Consider the following 19,072-nt stretch of genomic DNA (forward strand, 5'->3'; position numbering starts at 1 on the left):
ACCTCACACATGCGCAGTGAGATCAGCTCTCTTTTTTCACCCTTTACAGCGGCTATGTAACCCGATCTCGCAACTGTGCAGTGCAAGATTGGGTGACGTACTAACAAGACCAGAGAAGAAGCCAGGATATGGTGGCCACTAGCGCCGATGAAGAGGGATTCTAGGACAACCCAGGACCTGTTCGAAGTAAGGTCCAGTGTCATCGATCTGCAGGATTAAAGGTAAGTGTAATATTTTTTTATTTTCAGTTTAGTTCCGCTTTAAATGATCCACATGAACCTGTGTTTTTGCTATTAATAGCAAAGCAACAAATTCAAATGACAGCAAGCATTCATTGCTAGTAATACTTGCATTACCTGAGCTTAACTGACAATACTTCCAATCCCAAGTACAATTAGTTCCCAGGGGTAAGGACATCCGACATACAGACGACTCCTAGGAACGAAAGGGGCTTCCCTGCTCCTTGGTGTGCAGGATGGAGACATGGAGGGGGGAGGGGACTGTTTGCATGACTTGCAGAAGAAATCTTTTGCAAAAAAAAAAAAACACAGCTGAAACTGAGCTCTTCTGCAACTTCTTGTAACTCTAACGACCAAGACAAACCATGCAGTTGTTTCTTTTTAAAAATAAAAGCACAGAAGTTAATGAATATCTAGGCTCCAAAAAGTTTTTTTTTTGTCTTTGCTTTGTTTGTGAATAACTCACAGTTAGGTTTTAATACAGTAACTGACACCACGCTGCCTCATAATATGTTGAGACAAACATCTGTCCTAATTGCATTTATTAAAATAATGTACCTGTTCAGACTTACATACAAATTCAACGCAAGAACAAACCTACAGTCTATATCTCGCATGTAACCTTGGGACTACCAGTACTCTAAAAAATGTCTTCTCAGACCCACATTCATCACCATATTAAGGGCTTCGAAAAAATCGTCCAAATGCACAAGCTTCATACAGAAAAATAGAAAGGAATTACGTGCCATCCACCTACCCTATTCGGAGTTCTGTCCTTTAATAAAGAATTGCACCCAATTACATTTACTAAAATTTGAAAGCCTACATTAGCTTATAGGCCAAAATAAATACTTCATGCTGATAAAAGGACTAGTAAAACAACACAGAGAACTATAAAATAGGGACCCATGATGCTATACATCAAACATAGTTTCTGTATAGTCTTACTACTTACTTCACTTTCATATGCTCCAAATGTTTGCGTGGTAGCCTCTCTCTGTTCAGATGGTTTAGAGGTGACCTTTTGTTGTTGCCAGCCTTGGAGTTGTCGAGAGAGAACTTCCACAACAATAAGGGTTCCTTCTAAGCGATGTATTAGTTCTTCCCGAGATGCATTACAAAAGGCCTCCTTTGAAAAACTAAAAACAAATCATTAAAAACAGGATTCAAGAGACCAAGAATAGGAAAAACATTTTGTCACTATTTGATACATATGAATAAATTCATGCTGAAAAGTCTGACCTATGCAGAACCATAAATATGGAAGCCTGGTACACATGACCTCAACATTTTTTGATTCCCTGCGATGGGACAGTTTTTAATGAAATCTCTACCTTAAGTCAGCATTGATGTCAACAAAAATAACCTAAATCATATAGATTTGACAGAAATTTCTGCATTAGGTTCATTGATGGATAAATGCAAATCTGCCATATTTAAATGTACTGCCTCAAGGTAGTCTTGTTTGCACAGATAAACTAATCAAGAGGCTGAAGAGTTCAAACCTAAGGCTGTATACATGTTAGATTTTTGTCGTTCTTTCACTATCCTTTCCAATGGCAAAAGACTGAAAGATGCATGAATGAACTGCTCTATGGAGAGTGGAGGGAGGAGAACGAGTGAGCGGCACCCTTCTGCGCTCTCTCCCCTTCACTTGTGCTAGGATCGTTCGTGGATCTGCCAGGACGGATCCATGAATGACGTCAGATGAGCAGTGTACACATTGCCAGATTACCATCCCATACTAGCCCTGAAACGATAATCGGACGAGAATCATCGGACATGTGTGCATAGCCTAAGAGAAGCCTAGGTGTGGAAAAAAGAAGGGATACAAATAAACTATTACTTACTTCCAAAGCAAATCATCTGTCTCCGAGGCATTGTCTTTTGCACTTTTTTCCCCTTTCCCCTTCAAGTTCAAAGTAGTGTTCATGCTTTTGTTCAGAAGCATTACAGGAGTAGTCCATGTCATTTCTTCAGATGTTGATATTGGGGACATAGATGTGCCAACTTCATGAAAAGAGGCCAAAGCCTCTGCAAAAATGTTGTTACAGACACGTCTACCAAGCGACAAGATGTTATTAGGTCTAGACTGTGAAGGAATAACCGGAGTGGGACAGTTACATTTAGCTGATGCAGAAACCTCCTCACTCCTTTCTGCATCAGGAGACTCATCAGAATGACTTGTTTGATGTAAATTAGAGCTGGACATCAGCAAATTTGTACTGGTTATTTTGGTTGAATCACAAACTCTTAGTTTAGAATGTGGAGTACTTCCTCCAATTGGGGAAAAACATTTGTCTGCAGAATCCTTTATATCCAAGACATTTTCTGTGCTATTTCCAATGCTGCATGAGGAAAAGTCATCATCCATGGTTATTGCTGGATGAGGAGTAACCAAGGACAGAGAACATTCATCACCTAAAATAACATGGCTAACCATGCTATCAATTTTTTCAAGGACCACAGCAGAATCCCAAAAGGCTGATGAAACATCTACAGTTGGCTCCGTTTTATCCTCATTCAACGCATCACCTAAGAAAGATGGTAGATCCTTAACTTGGAGGTTATGTCTAACACAGCCAATATCAATATCTGGCACGGTTGGAAAGCCCTTATCCTCTTTTTCACAAATATCCCAGTTCTCAACTTTTTGAGTCAATTCTGAAATTTCCCCAGATAACAATGGCAAAAGGGAAACTTGAGATTCACCATCAACATTAGGAATGATCTCATATGTACTGTTAGCAGATAACATTTTTTCAGCTTCAGATATAATGGCAATACCATCATTAACCTCGGAACACCCTTCAACTTCTGTAGTTGAAACCACACAATGTGCAAAATCACTCCAGCTAGAATTGAAGTTCTCCTTATTTAATACCAATTTTGTATGAAGAGCTGTTGGTGCCTCCAGAAGTGGTGCAGCTACTGTGTTACTGCAAACATCAAGAGTTGTCTGAATGGAAAGATCTGCAGAAACTGCCTGTTGGCAATCAGTGGATGAGGTCTCATCTTCTGTTGTTCCAGTAACCGAGTTAACCATTGTGTTGGATTCTTCAAGGCATTTAAAATCTGGGTTTTCAAGAATGGCCTCCTGAGCCTGATCTGAACATACATCATCTGAAACCAATACACTTTCACAAAGCTGATTACAATGATAATCATCTTTTAAATTAAAAGAAGACTCTGTAAGGTTGACTTTGATTTCTTTGTTTTCCAAGGAGGAGTGAGTTTGGGTTTCTGAACCTTTCAACGAATAATCATCAGAACAAGAATCAACCCAAAGGTTAACAGGAACGCCAGTGCTGACAAAGGAAGTTTTCTGGAACACAAAACAAACTATTAACTTCATGTCTATCATCTTACACTTAAAAATATAATAAATAATAATACATTACTAAGAAATACTAATAGCTTCTTCACTAATATCTTCTGTAATCATAAAACCACAAGGCAGTACCTAAAATGACTGCAAAAAACAAAGTAAAGAAAGCTAAAACAACAAAACAGAGGATGGAAGTAAGAGCATTGAAACACAGGCAGTTTCACAACCAGCAGAACAAAAATGTATTTTTTCAAGGATGAGGTGGGGTGTAATCAAAGGACTCAACAGTTTCTTACTGGACCTGAAGTCTCTACAAAAAAGCAGACTGCAAATTTTTCAAACTCAAGACCAGTAATATGGCTGAGCTCATGTCTGGAAGTCTTCCACACCTTATAGCTTGTCCTCGACAAGGTTTCTTATAGGATAGAAGAGAGGGCCCCTTTTGGATCTTTTATAGAAAGATCCATTGAAGCAATTTAAGCCTAGGCAATCTCCAGTGGGTAAAGAAGAGCTACCACCTTGAATTTCTGAGAAACGGGCATAACAGAATTTCATCACTAGCTAGATCTCAAGATTGGGCCATTCCGTGTGCTGAGAAAGAAAGCATAAAGCTTGTTCGCAGAACATCTTCCACATCTCTTTTTGTGTGTGTGTGTAAGTAAATCTGTAGTCAATATAAACAACCAAATCCAGACTAAAAAGCAGCTTTATGTACAAATAATGTTTATCTGGTCTATCCACAAACATGCAGCTACAAAAAATGTCTATTTTGGTTGCATTGCTTGATAGAGTCATTTACTCTTCCCATACCTTATCTGAAACAATTGCATTGCTTGATTGCTTTGGAAGTGAGGGTCTTTGATTATTTAAACTATTTGGGTCAAGGACACCAAGAGCTTTCATCGGGGTCCTTCCAACAGATTTTCGATGTACCTAGGCATTCAGAAAAAAAAAAGTAAAAAAAAATAGCAAGCGAGATTCTTATTTTAGTATTAACTAAAAAAATATGAAGTGCATTTATTGAAAATACGAATGCACCTCAAGTGTTGGCACCAACTATCAAATTAAAGTGCATAAAAACACAATAACAAACATTTAATATCCTGAAGCTTACTAGTATATATATGTGGTGGAGGCATTTCATTTTATCAAGCCTCTTTTTATTTTTGTCTGATGAACTTCCCAGTGAGACACATCTAGTCCCAGGGTGAAAATCACTCCCCATACTAAGTAGCATTGTCACCGCGGGAAAAAGTATGTGGGCTTAAAGGAGCATCAGTGTTACCATAGGATAACAAACTTACTTTATATGTATGATTTATAAATGAAAAAAATAAAATCAACACCAACTTACAATAGTCTGTGCTCCTGGGATCTGATTTTCATTTGACGCAGGACCGACAGGAGACCACATTTTCTCCTAAAATAGTTTCTTTGTTATCGAAAAGAAAGTTTTCATATGGGTTGAACTAGTAAAAAGAATATGAGTGTGAGCATTAGATATTAGGTTTTGTAAGCCACGAGCCTAAAAAACTAATAGTATATATTGCTATCACATCTGAAGAAAACAAGCTAAAATTTTAGTGATTTTTTTTTTTTTTTTGTAGCAGGGTGAAGAGATACCGAGGCAAAGATAAATGTTACAAAGAAGATCATTCTCTATTATGTGAGGTTGACATACTGAAGAAAATGTTCAAGGAGGAAAAAAAATTTAGGGTAAAACTTTGCATAAATTTAGCATTGCCATGACATCCTTGGTTAGCTTCATGTATTCAAAATTTACTGCTTTTGTTTGTGGGTTTTTTAATTAACATTTTGCATTTATGCACACGCTTTTTGGTAATATCATACTGCGTTACATATCATATACCTGTGTGTAAAAATGTAGCATGTTCCATCTTTACAAAGCAAAATGCTGGCATAAACTGCAATAAATTTAAAGCGTACCTAAACTCAGAATTTTCCCTTCACATAAAAAGGTAGACAATCCTTTTATGTAAGGTAAAAATTCTGTTTGTGTTTTTTTTTTTTTTTTTTTTAAGTGCAACACCCTTTTTTTGGGAGAGCCTTCCGGGGGGCTCTTGAAGAAGCCCTTTCGCTAAAAGGGAAACAGCACGATCTCACGTGCTGTTTGGCACATCACAGGACCTTGCTGCCCTCTCTTGCAAATGCTAATTCCCTGATCGTCATGCTGATACATTTCCTTCTATACTGTCCTTTATGGTCTTGAAATAGATAAAGGATATTATTATTATTATTATTAATAAACTTTTTTTTTATAACGCAGTGCTGTACATTAAATAGGGGTTGCAAATGACAGACAAATACAGACAGTGACACAGGAGGAGGAGAGGACCCTGCCCAGAGGAGCTCACAATCTAAGAAGTGGGGGAAGTAACACGCAATAGGAAGAGAGATATGTAATGGAGGGTAAGTAGTGACAGTTTTAAAAGATAGAAGACAGGTAGGCAAGTTTGAAAAAATGGATTTTGGGTGCTCCTTTTTTCTGACTTTTTAGGTTAGTTATTCTGACATACTGGTTCTGAAAGCAAGCAGGGAGCTTGTACACGGTAGTTTGCATTTCTTTCATGATGGCTTTCAGGACAAAGACACCAACTCCTGCATTATGGCAGCTTTCCCTTCTGAAATAAAGTACCCGCCTGTTAAACCATCTTTTATTTTTCTGTAATAACAAATCCCATGTTCTTGAATATTTTTTGGTATTTATATTACAGCAAGGTTTACCTACAGACACTGGAAAGAAAATGAGGTAATATCACTGGATAGTGGGCTTTACGGATGTAGGTACTACCGTGTTTCCCTGATGATAAGGCAGGGCCATCAAATAAGACAGCCCCCCCTTTTTAGAGAAAAATGTAAAATAAGGCCCCCCCCCCCGCAAATAAGCCACCCACCGATACCTGCGCTTACCCGAATCGGGTGGTACGGTGGGTGACTCCGTGTGGTTCCTCCGTCTGCCTCCATGGCTGCGTGCCGCGCCTCGTCATGAAGAGGAAGTGACAGGACTGCAGCGCGCGCACGTGACTCCGCCCAAGCAAACACAGGCAGCTTCCCTCATCCCTCCCTAACGGAGACTGCAGGAGTTTGTTCACGGCCAGAACATCCAAAAGTGAGACACAGACAGGTTTCTTTTGCTGTGAGCAATACCACTTACTGTATATAAGCTTTAGAATGGGACATTAAATGGTACAGTATATGATGAATTACAATGGGACATTTAATGGTACGGTATATTATTGATTACAGTAGAAGGGGACAATGAATGGATCAGATTAATCAGAAGGGGACAATGATTGGCACAGATTGATCAGAAGTGGACATGAATGGCACATGAACAATAACTGTGTACTGTAGTCTTCTTCATGGGTAAATAAGGCATCCCCCTGAAAATAAGCCTTAGAGCATATTTTGGCCTTCCAAAAAAAATAAGACAGTGTCTTATCATCGGGGAAACAGGGTATGACATCTGACAGCCTCCTAGATAAGAGCAGGGCTTCCCTGCCCCCTCCTGTGCAGAATGGAGGCTTGAAGGGGGAGGGGCGGTCTGCATGACTTGCAGGAGAAATCTTTTGCTTTACACAGCTGAGGTTGGTGGTGATCTTAGGGGACTGAGCTCTTTCTGCAGCCTCTTGTAACTCTATAGTAACCAAGACAAACTCTGCAGTTGTTTCTTTTTGCATATCAAAGCAAAGTTAACAAATGTCTAGGCTCTTTTTTTTTTTTGCTTTGTTTGTGATTAACTCACAGTGAGTATTTTTTTACATTAACTGACACCATACTGCCTAATAATATGTTGAGACAAACATCTGTCCTAATTGCATTTATTAAAATAATGTACCTGTTCTAACTTACATACAAATTCAACTTAAAAACAAACCTACAGTCTCTACCTCGTATGTAACCCGGGGACTACCTTTAATTAGTTGTAACAATGCACAGTGCTCACCACACTCTCAGGACATTTATAAAAGACAATATAGGATGTGCTCAGTGCTGGAAAAGAAAAGGTGAATGAAGGAAGAACACAATACTATTCCACCTGCAATGCTGAACAAAATGTTATACCGATTTGTAATGATCTAGGTCTGCTTAAAGGTTAAAATGCAACTGTAAATGGAAGACTTTACACTGATCTGTAGTGTTATCGTCACTGGGAAACAACATGCAAAGAATAGTCACATCTGACACGTTTGGGAGTGAAGTCCCCCCCATCACCCATTGGTTCTTCCCAACATCCAATATAGATATATGTCAGCGGGAGAAACTATTGAAAGAACAGGGGGAGCAAGCACCCGAACCCTGGAGGTGTGTCACATGTCAATATTCATGCTGTAGCTCTGTAACAGGTGAATATAAAATTTTTATAATACATAAGATTTTTTATTAATATTTTACTCCGTGTCTGTTATGTTTATTGTATGCAGGCCGACATAATAAATAAAGGAGCAGGCCATGTTATGGAGAATATTCGAAACATGATAAAGAGCTGTGAGGGAGAAGTGAGATAGCGCCTGACATATTCCACCAGACCTCCGGATAGCACTCACATATACCTCCCTGCATTGCCCTCCATCACACACTTCTTATTCCCCTCCCGGCCTTTCACCATTCCTCACCTCAGCTCTCCGTACTCCACCAGCGCCAAGAGTTCAAATAAATTCAGTTGTTTTCTATTGGCTGCGGATAGACAAATCAGAAGCTGGACCTCGCTTCACGTTCCGTCCCTTTCTGCGTTTCACATCTCTTTTTGAATTACCAATAGCATACAGCCATGTCACGTGATTTTCTTCTGTTTACATGCCTGCTCTGATATGTTAGCATTACGTCAAATGGTCGGTAGATGGCGCTAGAACGATCAGCAATAGTTTCATACTATTTGTGCTGAGGTTCTGCAATACATCCCAGCCTCAGGGAGACAAGGAAAGCAATGGTAATCATGGTGATCAGTGTGTAAAATGGCATCAATAACTTAAAGCGGACCTAAACTCAGAATTTTCACTTTACATAAAAGGGTAGACAACTCTTTTATGAAAGTTAAAAATTGTGTTTGTTTGCTTTTTTTAAGTGCAACACTCTTTTAAAAAAAAACAAAAAAAAACAGGCGTATATTATAGGCATATATAGCACGTACAGCACCGCGCCCTAATTCTAGGCGATTGAGGATGAATGGAAGCGCAAAGCTTTCCGGGATACCTACATCACCCATCCCGAGAGGCTTTTAGGATCTCCTTCTGCGCATGCCTGAGCATCTCGGGCATGCGCAGAACGAGCCCTTTCGACAAAAGGGAAAAAAATGCATGCGTAGTGAGATCGGAAAGTTTATTTCCCATCTACGTCACCTGATTTTGCCCCTGGTGACATAGGAAGAAGAACCCGGAAGAAGAGGAGTAGATGGCGGTGCCCGGCGTGCCGACCCGAAGACGGATGCCGGGATAACACGGGACCCAATGAAAGAGACCTCCGGATGGACCGACTGCTCTGCAGGATTGAAGGTAAGTGTAATTTTTTTGTTTTTGTTTTGGGTGAGGTTTGTCTTCTTTTTTAAACACCTATGGTAAAAAATTACTACAGTTAGGTTTTGTATGCTTCTCCCTATGTTCATGTGGGTTTTCTCTAGTTTTCCCACAAAAACATAACTTTTGGTTAATTTGTTGCCCCAGAAACTGTTGTTGGTACTCATGGCAAATAAGCGTCACAACCAAAGTGCAGTGCAAGCTGTTGGATGCAATATAGATCAGTGAGAATGGTAGTAAAGAATAAAACTTGAAAAATAAAAAAAACTAATGAGTAAAAAATGTACTTTTCTGAGAAGTAGGGTAACAGTTTGGGAGAAGAAAGATGATGTTTTATAGCATATAAAGGAAGAGGTTTCATGGGATAACTGATGAAGGCTTTGTCGGATGAAGCAGCAGGGTGGCTCAGTGTTTAACACTCTGGCCTTTGCAGCGCTAAGTCCCAGATTTGAATCTCAGCCAGGACACTATCTGCATGGAGTTTGCAGGTTCTCCTTGTGTTTGGGTAGGCTTCCTCCCACATTCCAAAAACATGCATTTAGATTAATTAGCTTTCCCCAAAAATTGACCTTAGACTATATTAAAGACATATGATTATGGTAGGGACATTAGGTTGTGAGCTCCTTTGAGGGGCAGTTAGTGACATGACTATGGATATTGTACAGCGCTGTGTAATATGTTGGCACTATATAAATACTGAAGATGTTTTGTGGGGTGTAGAATGAAGTTTGATTGATAATGGTTAATTAAATTTAGGTTGAGTTTTTTAGAGTAACCCTTTTGGTAGAGACTATAACAACCAAGTATTACTTGTTTCTATCATCCTCTTAAAAAAAAGCAATTGACCCTTGGAGTGGGTAGTTGGACCTAATGGTATTGGTAATGCAGACTGCATCATACACAGTATGTACTATATAAATACCGTGTGTATCAGCCTTTATTGAACTTTTTAACATGGGGGAATCCTTGAAATACCTTCAGGTCTTAAGGAAGCCTTGACAATAATTACTATACCTCCTAGATTGTAAGCTCTTCAGGGCAGGGTCCTCTCCTCCTTCTGTGTCACTGTCTGAATCTGTCTGTTTTTTACCTATTTAATGTACAGCGCTGCATAATATGTTGGCGCTATAATAATCCTGTATAATAATAATACTATCCAAAGTTCACAGTACATTGGTGTGATTGTCAGTTGGATGAATGTCTCTTACATTGCTGGCTATTGGAAAGAATTCCATCTTTACAGACAGCCAAAACAATTCAATGGTGTCAGTGGTTACTGACCTAAAAAGGTGCAACAATCTCATTTCTTACAGAACCTTTTGCAATCCCTGAAGGAACTGTAGGCACGGTAGCTCCGAGATTAGCACTCCGGCCTAGTGACATGACTATGGACTTTGTACAACGCTGTGTAATATGTTAGCGCTATATAAATACTGTGTATTAATAGGTTAGGGTCCCTGGTTGGGAAACACTGGTATATATGTTTTTAGTTGTGGCTATAATTCATCTTTCAAGGTGTTTTTCCTGCAATGGAACACATAAAATTGTAAAAAGACCACAAAAGTCAAGAGACTGCAGAATAGTAAAACACCTGTTTAATTTTTAAATACCGTATAAACCCGGTCTTATGTTATGTACAAATAGGAATTTCTATCATTAGAAAGCAGCACAGCTAATAGCTAAAAAGCAATGCCTTCTACACAGGAGACTTTATCAATGATAAAGGCAACAGGTGTGAAATACCTCACTCTTAGGGGTCTAATTATAAGGCAGTGAATCTGACATTCACTGAAACATTCCCTGGTTGAGAATCAATATCTGCCATTAAAATACATAGACTTGGAAGATTCTCTGCCAGGGAATGTTTTGGTGAATGTTGGATTCACTACTTTATAAAGAGACCCCTTAACGTCAGTATTAGACTCCACACAATATAAGGCAGCAGTTGGGGAGGATCTTTTGTTGCAGATAATATATTTTAGGCTGGGCGTGGAAATTGCAAGGCCTCTGTAATATCACAGTCAAAGTCTTCAAACATGTGAGTTTCTGACAGTTCTGTATCTTCTGATTCCCGCATGGATAACACAAGATGTACTGGGTACTTCTGAAGAAGTGAGGGATCAAACGTCATTCCTCTAAAGAAAATATGGCTCTGGAACTGATGGAGGTGGTGCAGCCTCTGTCTCGGAACTTTACACAGGAGCTAAGAGAAATCATAAGAGGTTTACATCAGTAACAATCAGGTATATGCATGACCTACTACTGGATGAGCTGAACTAGATGCCCCAAGCCTTGGCATTTGGTCACATGATCTCCGCTGAAGAATAAACTTAAAGAATCTGAACTCTGATCCTCCACTTCAGCAGAGATCTCATGTACAAAGATGCTGAAGAAAACTGGTCTACACCATGGTTGATTTCCTGTTAGTAACCACACCAAGGGACACTATAGAAAGCCTCTGGTAATTCTCAGTCTAAAAAAACATAGAAAAGGATGCTTATTTTGGGATAAATTTATTTATTTATAATAAATACATTTTGTTTGGTTTTTTTTGCTCAAAATCAAAAACTGAATCCAGCACCCCACTGTTGATTAGTCATTTTAGTGAACCATCACCATAATGGTCAGAACAGGATACAACATTTCAATACTTCCATGGAGTCCAGCTCTACATTGAAGTATCAACATTACCACCTTCAATACCCCGGGGTCTGGATTCCACACGTCCTATAAATCCTTTTTATTATTAATAATCATAATAATAATAATATTTGTGAACTCTAATTTTGCAGTTCTGTCCTGGCATTGTAGTACATTGTAAAGATGATTGTCACTTCTTCCTAGAATAATCACTGTATGTGTAATAATGAAGGCACTTGGAAGTGTTTGGTGCTACTCATAGACTTTTGACTACCTGATATTTGCAAGTTGCTCTTTTCCCTTACTAGTCAATTATTCTGTACCTTGAAATCACTTCTAAACTAGTTACAGCTCACCTCTTTTAGAAGAAATGAAAGTCCTTGGCTCAAAGACTCCGGAATATTGAAAGATGCTTGATTGACAATCTCTAACATACCTATATGGTCTCTAGCACATGGAACTGGAAACTAAAACATAGAACAACCCAGGTAAATGTTGAGTACAAGGCTTGCCTTATAAGAATTTATTTTACATAACTTGTGACTTTACCTCTCCAACAGCCAATGCATACAGCAAGACGCCCAATGACCACCAGTCAGCTGAATGGCTGTATGGACCTCCAAAAAGAACCTCGGGAGCTAGAACAACAAAAAAACAAAAGGAAACAATGTCTATAAAGCTAAAGTTTAATGTGCTAATTTTGCCTTTCATTGTTCTTCCCCTCATATAAATACTGAATAAGTTACTAAATTAAGCCTTTTCATTTACATTTCAATACCTTCTTTCAGGTCCAGTGGCATATTTACTAAGACAGCAATGCCCCCAGATGCAGTGGTAAGCTTTAACGAGGCGCTGTGTGCCTCCATAACTGATAGGCTGGGGTCAGTAAGGCCAGGGAGGAAAAACCAAGATGATGCTTTATGTCCATCAGCCATAACATACAGCTTTATCTGATTTGCTACAGCTTTTATTACAAACTGCAAGAAGATAACCTTGCATAGAGATCATGAGATCGGCATTTTTTTCCCATTGAAGAAAGAGCTCCTTCTGCGCATGCCTGATATTGACATGTGCAGAAGCAGCAACCAGAGGCCTCCTGAGATGCATGACGTATTCCGGGAGGCTCTGACTTCCCATTCTGTATTCATTGCTGAAGCAATAAAGACAGAAGGAGAGAGGCTTGACACTTTGTTTTTGTTCAAAAAAGAGTTTTACCCACCAAAAAAGAAGGTAATTTTTACCTTGCATAAAGGGGTTGTTTACCATTTTATGTAAAGTAACAATTTTAGTTTAGGTCTGCTTTCAGGTTCAGTGACTTTGCCAAGAGTCTCCAGAATGTAACAAACATTCTAATTATTTGTGATTATATACAGTATATCTTTAAAATTAGAAGAATATAAGGTTTTACATCTAGCATCCATGAAAGCCTCTGCCTTCTGGTTATAATATCATGAGGACAATTCTATGCATTAAGAAAGCAGAAGTGACAAATATTCTGGAATCAGAATCCCCTCATGGTAGCAATACCTTCTTTAGCTCCTGGTAAGGTCTACTAACATATACATATTTACTTGTATACATTTGGCTGTTTAAGCTAGATCTCTGAAGATATGTATGCAGGTATTAAATTCATATTCCATGTGCTTTTCTCATACCCATATATTGAAGAGTGCCACATATGGTATATGCACGTTCTCCAAAAGGAAGGTGTCGAGAAAGTCCAAAATCTGACAATTTCAAATGTCCTAAAGAAAAAAAAAGCATGTTATCAGATGTGCCAGTTTTACAAGTGTTGCCTTAGTGCACTTTACCTTACAGCTTCTTTGTAGAACAATGTTTTGGGGTAGTTAGCCTTCTTAAAAAACAAATAGTTGATATGAACTACAGTTATTAAAACAGCCCACAAAACATTCTAACCTACTTGAGATGTGGTTTATAACAGCTTATGAAAAAATCATTTGTGCTCCTAACCTTTCTCCCCACTACAGGTGGGTGTCTGCAGTAAGATGTATTGTCTGAACCATTTTGAAAGCCCTCACCATCTAATTGTTCAGCTGGAGTGTCCGTAGCATTTGCAACCTCAAACATTTGTTCCTGTTGTACTTGTACTTGTACTTGTAGAGTAGAATTCTCTCTGTTCTCAGTCTATTGCTGGGATGTATGCAGAGAGATTGGAGGATGCTACTGCTGGACCTAAGCAATGAGGACCCAGTGCTTACAAAACACAGGTACTTGTGACTACTACTAGAGGGTAATAGTAACACTTGACTGCTATTTAAATCAATACAATTGGAAAAGGCAATCACAAACACACAAACTTGCAGTTTGGAGCTTGTAAGCCAGATTTAGTCACTGCACTCAGCCAGTGCCACTGCATTTTTGTTAAGACTCAGCTAAGGAGTTTCACATAGCAGCAAAGACATACATATGAAATCTAAAGTCTACACAACACCACAGTGGGATTTTACTTACCTCTTTCATCAAGCAAAATATTTTCCATCTGGAATAACACAAGGATGGTATTATTAGAAAATCATTGACATAACTTAAACACCTTAGAACAAAAAGTGATGGTTAATCTTCCGGGGGCTGTTAGAGTGACAACTGTCTAAGAAGGGAATATCTCTGTGCTGAAGGGATATTATCTTACTTTCTGTATTAGGAAAGGAAGGAACATCTCCCAAAGGAGACACAAACAGCAAAAGATAACCAGTTTGTAACACAGTGCTGATATTAGGTAGGTTTGCTGGTAATTTACTTTAATTGTAATGATATCCTATGTAACATTCATTCCTGTGCACTGCGTTCTTACCTTAACATCTCGATGTATGATGCCCAAATTATGAAGATACACTGTAAGGATAAAGTAAATGGTTATTATTTTGTTCAAATACATTATTCTATGATACAAACTCATACATGTAATATAGTTAAATTCTAGTGCCTTAAACCTGAAAGTAAATCTGCCTAGTTCCTGCCTGAACCCCTCATTAGCATACAATAAAGGTACAAATAAAACCTTGCAATTTTCGATATGTTCCTTTATTTAGACCCACTTTGGCATCACTAAGCTTTTAGGCTTTTTTATTTGAAGGAGGCAGATTATGACCAGGGTAAGGGACTGTCGGACTGTTGTACATAGCTTCCTGAAAATTTTACAACACCCTGCCAAAGTTCCCCTGCCAGAGCCCCCAGACTCGATCAAGCAGCGGTCTGACTTCTAAAATGAGCTATGCAAATATCAAAATTCCCCATGTGGATGTAAGTCTGGGAAGTGGGGTTCTGTCACAGTGGGAATTCCTAAAAAGGCTGCATTTGCATGCAGAATACCCTAGGTAATGCCCACATGATATGCTCAGCCTCCATGATTAAAAAAAATAAAATCCAAGGACTGCACAAAACGCGTCAGGTTTGCTTTGAATACTAAAAATATCACACTTTGTACTTGATATTGGTGTAATTTTATTGGTTTTAATAATTTTGATGATTTGAAAATGACAAAATAAAAATGTGTGTTTTTCCTTTGTAAACCACATAACTCCTTCTTCTGGGCTGTATACTTTGCTAACCAGCTATGGGTCTTTCTGACCACTGTTTTGTTCTTCATATTTATGATCATGCCTACTAATCCAAAGCAAATACCTCATGCTTAATTAAGAATTCCTTGCCTTTGTGAGATTATTACACAACTAGAGGTGTTGCTAGGTTTTTGTGCTTGTCAAAGACCAGAGAAATTGGTTGGTTATTTTAGCAAGCCCACATCCGATGAGAGAAACAAATGTAATAAAAAGGGAGATTAAAAAAAATAAACAATAAAAGAGAATAGGGGTAAAAGTAGAGAATGGTGGAAGTGAGGACATGTAAGCTAACGGTTATCAAGAGTGTAAGCATACATGTTTGGAAGAGTCTTACATCCAAGCTTATTTTATTACTATTTAATCATTTGTATTTGATGTGTGTTGATATTGAAGCAGTGTTAGTGCACAGTGACATCAGTCTGTTGATCTTACCCAACACCGATACCAATTCTGCTGCAAAAAGCCGAACCGTGCCTTCATCAATCAGCTTGACAGACATCCACAAGGAATGGAGATCTCCAAATCTGCAGTAATTACACACTGCAGTAAACAAAGGAAACATTAAAAAAAATCATTACTTTTACCATTGGGATGTTATCTAGGGCTCCCAGTATCCTGTTTTTTTCAGGGTCCAGCTTACTATTTTAGTAAAAAAAAAAAATGAGAATGTAGCTTATGCTTTAAAAAAAATAAAGTGTATAGTAACATATGTTGCCAAATACATAAATAATATAGAATTATTCATAAATTAAACATACATTTGTTTCTGTTATCTCTGGCTTTACACAGCAAATTAACAGCTATACTATTTAGATTGTTCATTAGATGACTAAGATGTTTAATACAAAGGGTATCACTGGGCCTGTAGGTATATGGCAGTTTATTTTTTAATGTTTCAATAAACACAGCTTCATGTAAAATATCATTTATTTTTGGGAAATTTTTTATCTGCTCTACAGGTATCAATAAATGGAAGTGTGGGCTAGGGTGACTTACTGATAAATAGATGACGCTGTCCTTGCCAACTCTCTCCCAAACATTGAATAAATGGATGTTTCAATTGCCACTGTTTGCAGAAAGAGACAGTTGTCAGTTATTAGTGTGGCCAACAGAGCTTCTATTTAAACTGCTTTTAGATAACACTGAGTGACATTAGGTCATTGAACAGGATATAAATGGAAATATCACTGCATAGAAGGGCCAATGGGGCGGGCAGAGAAGAATGAATGATCAAACTACAGTAATAGCAGCTCAGTTCTATTATACCCATCCAGAGCAGTGCATTATGTTCAGGAGTGTAACAAAATTACAGGTCCATATGGCACCAATTTGATAGGCCTGTTCTATCAAAAAAAATCTTTGCAATGACCTACCATACCTGAATGCTGACCTCTTCTTTACATTGCTTCAGTGTGTTACGTCGCAGAACCTCCCCTTTGGGTAATACCTGTGGAGGCAAAATATAAATATAGACTCAGGTGTCCAAATACATAAAAGCAACATAGTTGGCTCTGGTAACAAAGAACACATGAATGCGCTTCTTAGTTCAGACCCTAGCAGTTTAGTGGCAATGATGAGTCTTCTAACCTTTAAGGCAAAGATCTTCTGTTCTGCACAGTTTAGGACCTTCAGCACTGGACCAAGGGATCCTTTAGCAACACATCCCAGAACCTATAGGAGATACATTCATGCAGAAATTAGTAATGTTAGGCCAAATATAAAGATATAGGTCTCCGAATTAAAGTGGCGGGATATCTGCCTGTCCTTGCATTTATAGTCACCTACATTTTCCACAATCACCTTTCCAATGTCTGCTGTACATGATGAGAAATCTCTATGCAAGTAACTAACAAATTTCAGTCGAGCCATGTGTGACCAACTCTAACGGTATGCTATACATTGTGTACTGAATAATCTTATTATTTATTTGTCCTCAAAAGTTATAGGTAGGTATGTTTTACAAGTATTAACACTTTATCAATGCCTTGAAATTCAAAGACTTTATCTGTCAACAAGAGATGTTCAACCATCATAACAATTGCTTAGGCAAAAGAGTAGAAAAGATAATAATTTACTTTTTTTTTTTTTTAAATGTTAAGCGTAATATTGTGTTGTATGGACACTTTGAAAGCATACTATTGTATAATTCTTGTTTTTGTGAATGTTACACCTAAAGAGAACCTAAATACAGTGAATGTCAAATCTGCATTATGTAGACTGTGTTAAGCTTAGCATTATATACCATTATATACATTCTATATAAAGGCACCAAATCTTAATAAGAGATTACATTGCATCATTGCTCTTTTACTACAAGACCTTTAACTCTGGCTGCATAGCCGGTGACCAGGCGGGGAATTCAGGCAAGAATAAGGATACACAATGAGGGGGAGGTCGCTCTGTCACTTTTGTCTCCGGAAGGCTTGTCTGATGGGAGGTCTTCAACCTGTCCTTTATGGTTCGGCCAGTTGCCCACAGCTGACCAAAACGTGATGTTGTCAAGCTGTCCCCATTTAACAGCCCTTTCCACGAAGGAACCCAGACGCTGGGTGACACAGTAGTACAGCCCTAAATAGAAAGAAACTGAACTTTAGAAAGGAAGGGTTATCCATATCCAATTTATAAAAATCCTTCAGGATACAAATCTAACAATGAGAACTGCTTAGCCAGCAAAACTGACTTGCTTATTAATGATATACAAGTACCCAGGCTCACATTTATTTGTAGACACAATGAATTTTCCCTCAATGTGATAATTCTTTTTTCAGATGCTGATTAAAGCTGAAGAAATGAATATAATGTTTGAACATTTCCAATATAAGTAAAACTCATTGATGCTTCCAATACACTGGAGAGGTGTAAGGAAACAAAATAGATAATGAGGACCCAAAAAAAATGTTATCACTCCACTGTTTTGCATTTTCAAAAAATGTATACCAATATAAGGGGGACCATTTAAACATACTCAATATAATGTACCTCATTGCAAATTAATATATTTTGAGAAAATATGCAGTCTATAGTACAGTAGAAAAAGGCAAGTAATGTTTTTTTTTAGATGACTTCTCTAAGCTAGGAATAAAGTTATTAATCCATTATAATATATTTGTAGAAGGGTTTTTCCCCTCTTGACATATATTACTCCTACCTTGCTGTTACTGCTGGCGGCTCCCATTTCATGCCTTCAGTTGGTGTATGTGCAGGGCAGATTTTGAGCTTTCAAGCCCCCCCCTCCTTGTCCAAACACTTTCTGATCTCTGAGGGGAGTCACATGTGCTGTTAATCCGCTTTAGCTGGACAAACAATTTTAATCTTCTGCTAAATACTGGCCTTTGCTCATGCATCCTATTTAGTGTTGCATTATTCATGAGTATAATTTTTATACATATCATATATGACTACAATGGACAAGATATATTACTATTTTTTTCAATTATCATTATAATTATAAAAACAAACCTACAGTTAGCCATTGCTAAAATATTTCAGTCTTTGTTTTAAATACATTTACAAAATTGTCTAAAATTCTGTTTTTTCCTTGTCATCATGATGTACTGAGTGTAGATTAATGCGAAAATAAAAAGAATTTAAATGATTGTAGCATCAGGCTGCAACATACCAAAATTGAAAAAAAGTGAAGGGGGTCTGAATATTTCCTGAAGCTTTTGTATACAGTACAATCAAGGCATGTGATAATCCATTTTCATTAATAATGGAAATTGGCATTATGATGCAACGATTATAAATTGGATT

General features: G+C 38.0%; 2 protein-coding genes across 2 annotated transcripts in view; both read right to left on the reverse strand.

Annotated features, from left to right (window-relative positions):
- The window catches only part of SPAG5 (sperm associated antigen 5), a gene marked incomplete in the record, with an annotated part of 33,333 nt that extends 25,062 nt beyond the window's left edge, over positions 1-8,271 (reverse strand). The window contains 5 exon segments of the mRNA XM_072430160.1: positions 1,195-1,378; positions 2,090-3,564; positions 4,378-4,500; positions 4,922-5,036; positions 8,205-8,271. Coding sequence (XP_072286261.1) covers positions 1,195-1,378; positions 2,090-3,564; positions 4,378-4,500; positions 4,922-4,981 — 1,842 coding nt within the window.
- Positions 8,272-10,679: 2,408 nt separating this feature from the next.
- On the reverse strand, positions 10,680-18,548 carry RSKR (ribosomal protein S6 kinase related). The gene is made up of 12 exons (XM_072430170.1): positions 18,468-18,548; positions 17,639-17,887; positions 16,907-16,990; positions 16,698-16,766; positions 16,316-16,385; positions 15,752-15,859; positions 14,554-14,594; positions 14,214-14,241; positions 13,397-13,486; positions 12,291-12,379; positions 12,098-12,208; positions 10,680-11,304 (listed from the first exon to the last, which is right to left on the reverse strand). Exons 1-12 carry the CDS (start codon positions 18,492-18,494, stop codon positions 11,080-11,082), a joined length of 1,191 nt encoding a protein of 396 aa, XP_072286271.1. The 5' UTR covers positions 18,495-18,548; the 3' UTR covers positions 10,680-11,079.
- Positions 18,549-19,072: the final 524 nt, after the last annotated feature.

Source organism: Pyxicephalus adspersus, chromosome 1 (assembly GCF_032062135.1).
Source record: "Pyxicephalus adspersus chromosome 1, UCB_Pads_2.0, whole genome shotgun sequence".
NCBI classification, from domain to species: domain Eukaryota; kingdom Metazoa; phylum Chordata; class Amphibia; order Anura; family Pyxicephalidae; genus Pyxicephalus; species Pyxicephalus adspersus.